This window comes from Tyto alba, unplaced genomic scaffold (genome assembly GCF_018691265.1).
Source record: "Tyto alba isolate M040663 unplaced genomic scaffold, T.alba_DEE_v4.0 Super-Scaffold_28, whole genome shotgun sequence".
NCBI classification, from domain to species: Eukaryota; Metazoa; Chordata; class Aves; order Strigiformes; family Tytonidae; genus Tyto; species Tyto alba.
The window spans coordinates 4,911,669-4,917,668 of NW_024881302.1; the positions used below are offsets into that span (position 1 = coordinate 4,911,669).

Here is a 6,000-nt window from a genome sequence, read left to right on the forward strand (position 1 = left end):
TCCACAAGTTGTAGCAAAGCATTGTTTATTTGTTTTGTTCAAAGAACAAAAAAATGGTTGCAAATGGAGATTATGCAATATTTAAGAAGTAAAACTACTCGAGGAGTTATCAGAATCAAAATACATATGCAGTACTTCAGAAACAACTAGCTCTGTAGTCGTGGTTATGTGGTCAAAGCATTTCCTTAGCATGTGTACATACAGCTTGCAGTTCCCTCCAAGATGTAAGGATACCCACACTCACACACACCATGATGGCATCATTCTAACCACAAGAATGGAGGCCGAGTGGTTACTGAGGTCATCAAAACACTGCGATATGTTTTGTGTGTATATATATATATATCTCCATTTTTCTGGATAACGTCAATTTTTTTTAACTTTAATTAGTGCCTTGAGTTACTGGCTAGCAGACTGTACAGTCTCCCTTAGAAAGGGAAAAGACTGCTGGCTCTAGCTCACAATTTTCTGCTTGGTTACTAAACCCTAATTGCAGACACCCGTACTACACAAATGCTGAAGTGAACTTGTGTACTCACAATGCAGAAAGATTAATGCACGCATAAGATTTTGTGGGATCAGCACCTTGATATGTGCTCAGAGCATTGGACTATTTATTTTTGTCAAGTTCATTAAGTACCTAGGAAAATCCCATTATAAATAAAGCAGCATGCTCTTAAAATTTCACATGCACCGTAAATTTTCAATTTATAATGAGGCTTATATACATAATTTTTTTTTATTTTAACTCCATGTTTTAATTTGATTTCATGCAACCATATATTTTCTTCCCTTGTATTTTACACTCAAAGAAAAAAACTCCTCCATTTATTTCTTCCATTACCTAAATGCTAAAAGAACTACAGGTTTAAAAACTTATTTCTGCACTTAGAAATCTCATACTGAAAGTATCCACTTACACCAAAACCCACAAACTTCAGGCTCCATTAATAGAGCTACTGCAAAAAAATGGTCACAGAAGCGAGAAGCAAATATCCCATGAAATATTCCCAGACAAGCACCATTTTCCAATCTGTTGAGCTGTCAGTTCAGAAAGCTCAAGTCCTATTATCAGGCTATGCTCAATCAACGTTTGCAGTTTTTAGTCAATAGAACTTTTGTACTTGGGAGCATTTGAAAATCTGACCCATAGATGCTTAAAATTTGGGTTAGCAAGGTTAACTTTCAACTGTTTCAGTTCCTTTGGCTTTGGGGAGCAGGGACAGGATGGACAGATGGATCAAAATAAATGCTTATTTTAGTTACTGGAAGTCTCTAACTTGACATTGTCACTTCTTTTAAAAATTGAGTCAATTCTGCAGATAAACTTAATAAGCCAGCATTAAGCTGATCCTGTAAACACCTGATTGTACTGTTCATTTGAAAAAAACACTGTCTTCAGCAGGAAAAATTACTCCAGCTAATGGTTCCTCTTGTATATTATATTTTTGCTTGTATCAATAGTTTTAAAAATCTAGTGCATATCCTACTGATGCCCTCGAGTTTCTCTTTTTAAGAGAAGAATACCCAGATATTTATCTACAGATTTCCAGCTTCCACTAGCAAAGTAAAAAAGAGTTTCTGGCAATCCTTCATTTGATTTAAAGCACTTATTTTTGATGTAAGTACTTTCATAATTTCATCTTGACTTATATTTACAATACCTGCTGTAGTGTGGCACTCATGTTAATTAAAGAGATTAAGGGGTCTTCAGCTGTACTTCAGGCCTTCCACTCCTCCACCTACTTTGTTTTTAACTGTCATTAACCTCTAGGAAATGCCCTCCTTGTTGGTCATTATTGTTTAATTATACTTTATAGTTATGTCATCACATCTATGAAATATAATCTTCCATAACAACAGAGCTGTGAAATACTACACTCCCACCCAGCAGTGAAATTCTGGTTGCAGCAGACTATACATACACATGAGGTCGATGGAGGAAGTGATACACAACTTTTCAAAGGCCCCTGATTTTGAATAGGTCTATTGTGTTAAAAGGTACATACAGTCTTCAAGAAAGGCTGAAGAAACTCATCCTCTTTCCTCCCTTCACCACCCCTTCTGACAAAATCTTCCATAAATTTTAGGAATAACTACTTCTAAACTTAGAAGAGGGCTTACACAGGAATTTCACACAGCAAAAGTGAAGTGAAAAGAAACCTCAGAAATAGAATCTGAGTCCAGGATCTATTTTTTAACAAATAGTATTAATTACAACCGACGCACACTTTTTTTCCTGGAACCCTCCGCTTCCATTCATGATCTCATGATGCACAAGCATCTCCTTTGCTTGTAATAACAGCAGCAGTGCTTGCATTGGTCCAAAAGAAGCAGGATTTCATATATTTCTGCTCTCCTTTACAGGTGGAGGTAACAAAAAGAGGGGGACAACTATTCAGACAATTGGTCTTAGAAGATTACCTGAAAGAGCTCTCCACATCACAAAAACCTCCCATCTAAATCACTGAATGGAGTGGCCATTAATTCCTGAAATTTAACATAAGCTGTACATTCTTCTGGTACATGGAAAAGGTATGGCTGTATCAAACAGGGCAGCAGTGTTATCATAAAATAATGTTCAGAAAAAATTGTGGTTTGTACTGTAAAGTATGTTACTACAACCTATCTTCACTTTGTCCTACTTTTGACAATATCAGTTGGCTAGCAGTAAACTTACAGGCTTCTCTACAGAAAGGAAATGGCACCAACCAGTGCTTTGCTTTGTTTACTGGGGCAGGGGAGAGATTTGTATATATATGTACATGTATGTGGAGGTCAGGTGACTGGGAAGGAATTGTCTGATTTTTCAAGAGTGGAAATAACAGTGGTCAGGAGAACAGCTTACAGCCTCCATCAAGACTGTGTATACCAAGCTTCAACAGGATTTTTTTTTTCCTCGTAGGGGTTACAAACCCTTGACTGACCAGTAGAAGGCAAGGAGTTGTTTACCTGTTGGAAGCAAGGGGGCAAATTCCTTTAGATTGATGCAAAACATTTTCCTACTCTGGAAGTCAGAAGGGGAGGAGCATCAAGTTTATTTATGTAGCTCAAACAGCAGCCAAGCAAAGAGAATGCCTTATTGTGCAGAGTTCATAACTGTACATTAAACTCCTCCCTTTAAAGCGATGAAGGAGGAAAATTGCCATTCCCACTTCAGGAGTCATGAGCAAATGGAAGAGGAGAGAAATAAGCAACAGAGTCGTCGCTTCAGACAGTTTCTGAGCACAATGCTTATGATTAACCAACTGAAGAAACTGAGTGACAGGAAAGAAAGCTCACACAGATAAACCCAGAGCCAAAGGGAGTAACAACAGAAATGCCCCCGGCTTCGGGTGGTCTTGTTTTACACAGCAATTAATTAAACAGACACTAAAGGACATCTCTTTTAGAAAAAGAAACACGTTGCAAACCAAAACGCCTCAGAGAGTGAGCAGCTAGGGAGTTATAACTAAATTACTAAGTACAAAATGAAGCAGCCTGCAGAGGAAATGAGTAATTAAAAAATCCTCCCCTGAGCAACAGGCTAGCGAGAGGGATAACTCCAGGACCCTGGTGCTGGAGGTAAATGGTACCAAAGCCAAAACCTGCCAGATGAAAACACATGTTTTACACAAGCAACACAGAGCTTAGTGGAACATCATAAAAACCCAATCTTCTGCCTTTACAGCATGTTTTCACTCAGAGATGGCATTGGACACAGTCCGTCTGGTACAACCTGAAGAGGTGCACGCAGGAATTACATCACCCACTGCTACCACGCTGCCACCCCTGGGGTGAAGCACTGCAGTCGTTGGACAGTGCTCAGCAACCATAAACAATGCTTTCAGAGGAAGAAATAGATTAATGTCAACCTCATTCTTCTTTCTGCAAGAGAGTTTATCTGAAATGTAGCACAGACAACCACCTCCCTGCTAGCACAGAAAACCCGTCTGCAACCCTCTCCCCTCCCTCAACAACGCAAAGACACCTTGGGTGCCTGCTCTCTGGGGGTCTTGGTGAACAACATCACCCTAGCTTGGCCTGACTCCCTTTTTTTTTTTTCCTGTTGCCCCAGAGAGACCCAGGAACAACACCCACCTTGCCAACTCTAAAATAAGCACTCTGGCAAAGTGGTTTTCCAACTTTTTCCACTAGCTTTTTTTCAGGCAAGACAAGCCCTGGGTGTAGCAAGTTTCATCCCACTGACAAGTCTTTCTTCTCTTATTTATCTTTCAGAAACCGCTTAAGGGCCACCAGTTGACCATGAGTCCGTTGGCAGGCAGGCTGGCATGGGTGACGATGACCATGGCCCACTGGAGGAGCACCCTGCGGCGAGAGGCTCACACTTTTTCCCCAGACATGGTTCCCTCAGATGAAGCAGCCCCAGCCCTGATGAACATCACCCCCCTTTCTCAGTCATGGATGGCAGCAAGGCTGGGAAGGCGAGGACATCTCTTGTTGATGTTGAGGTGGATCCAGCGGCCGGTCACCAGGAAGACATCCCTCACCAACTTCTCGGGCCCTCCATCAGGTGAGGGTCACTCCGTTGTTGCACAGACGGCCCTCACCCACTACGACTAACTTCAAGTGAGGGGCCCCTCACCATCCCCTCAGGCTCTCTGTGGTCTGGGGTGGGCCTCACGGCCACCTTCTTCAGAGGCAGCCCCTCACCATCCCCTCAGAAGGCAGAGAGGATCCATCACTGTCCCTTTCATCATCAGTGGCCGCGCTCCATCACCTCAGGCTCTTCTCCTGGCAGACCCCACATCCCCTCCGCGGGGCAGAGACACCCCACCGCCTCCCCGGTAAGGCCAACCGACCCCTCACCGTCCCCTTCCTCGGAGGGGGCCCCTCTCCGTCCCCTCAGCCGCGCTTCCCCCAGACCTGGGTCCCTGTCCACCCCCCCCCAGGCCCTTCCCCGGGTCCCTCCCCGTAGGCCGCGGGCTCTCCCCCTCCCTCCGGAGAGGGCCCACCCCCGCGCCCCCGGCCCGGCCCGCCTCGGCGGCACTCACTGCGGCGGGAGCTGCAGGGCCGGGCCGCCGCGGCGCTGGAAGGCGCCGTCCACGAAGACGCCGTTCTTGCCGAGGCAGCGCAGGTAGAAGTGCGGCTCCTGGAAGCTGAGCTGCAGGTGCCGCCGGGAGATGAAGCTGGAGTGCCCCATGTTGACGTCCACCGAGCCCTGCGAGGAGTTGCGGCCTATGGTGACGGCCGGCTGCCGCATGAGGAACTCGAACTCACGGCCCTGCAGCCGCGCCAGCACCGGGCCGGCGGAGGCGGCGGCGGGCGGCGCGGCCGGGGGCGGCGGCCCGGGAGGGGGCGCCGCGGCGGGGCTGCAGGGCGCCGAGCGCAGCGCCAGCAGAGCCCGCGCCCCGCTGCTGTCCTCCCCGACTTCGGCCATGTTCCCAGGCAGGGAGCGAGCCAGCGTGCCGGCCTCCGGGGCGGAGCCGGCGGGGCGGGGAGCGGGGCGGAGCGGGGAGCCGAACCCGCCGCCGCCTCCACCGCCACCGCCGCTTTCCCCTCGCCTCCCCGGCAGCACCGCCGCGCCCGGCCGCCCCGCCGCGATTTATGGCGCGGGGCGGGGGCTGGCAGCGCCGGGCTGGGCGGGCGCGCGGCGCCGCCTGCAGGTGCTGAGGGAGCGCGCGGCTCTGAGGGCCGGGGGCGGGGGGGGGGGGGTGCGATTCCTGCCGCCTCGCCCCCGAACCCGGCGGAAAAACCGCCTTCTGCCGGCGCCGTGAGTTGAATCGCCTCAGAAACTCCCCGCTTTCCCTCCGCCGGAGAGGTGCCCCCCCCACCCCAAAACCGTCCCCGCTCGGGGATTTCGGCGAGGCGGGGGCACATCCACCCCACAGCCGGGCCCCCGGGACAGCGCCCGCCCTTCGGGTACCGAGCCACCGGGTGTTGGAGGCGGCTGGGGCCGGGTCGGGCGGCCTTTGGGGTGGTGTTACACCAAGAGCTGATAGGCGAGGGTTTAATATCCCTGGACTATTCGCAAAGGCGTGCTGAAGCGGGAAATCCATC

At 48.7% G+C, this 6,000-nt stretch overlaps 1 protein-coding gene across 2 annotated transcripts in view; it reads right to left on the reverse strand.

The window, feature by feature from the left end:
- The window catches only part of FOXK1 (forkhead box K1), a 57,273-nt gene extending 51,847 nt beyond the window's left edge, over positions 1 to 5,426 (reverse strand). For both annotated transcript variants that reach the window (XM_033000327.2, XM_033000326.2), the window contains exon 1: positions 4,995 to 5,426. In XM_033000327.2, the coding sequence (XP_032856218.2) occupies positions 4,995 to 5,380 (386 nt within the window). In that variant the 5' untranslated portion in view covers positions 5,381 to 5,426. The remainder of the gene's footprint in view (positions 1 to 4,994) is intronic.
- Positions 5,427 to 6,000: the final 574 nt, after the last annotated feature.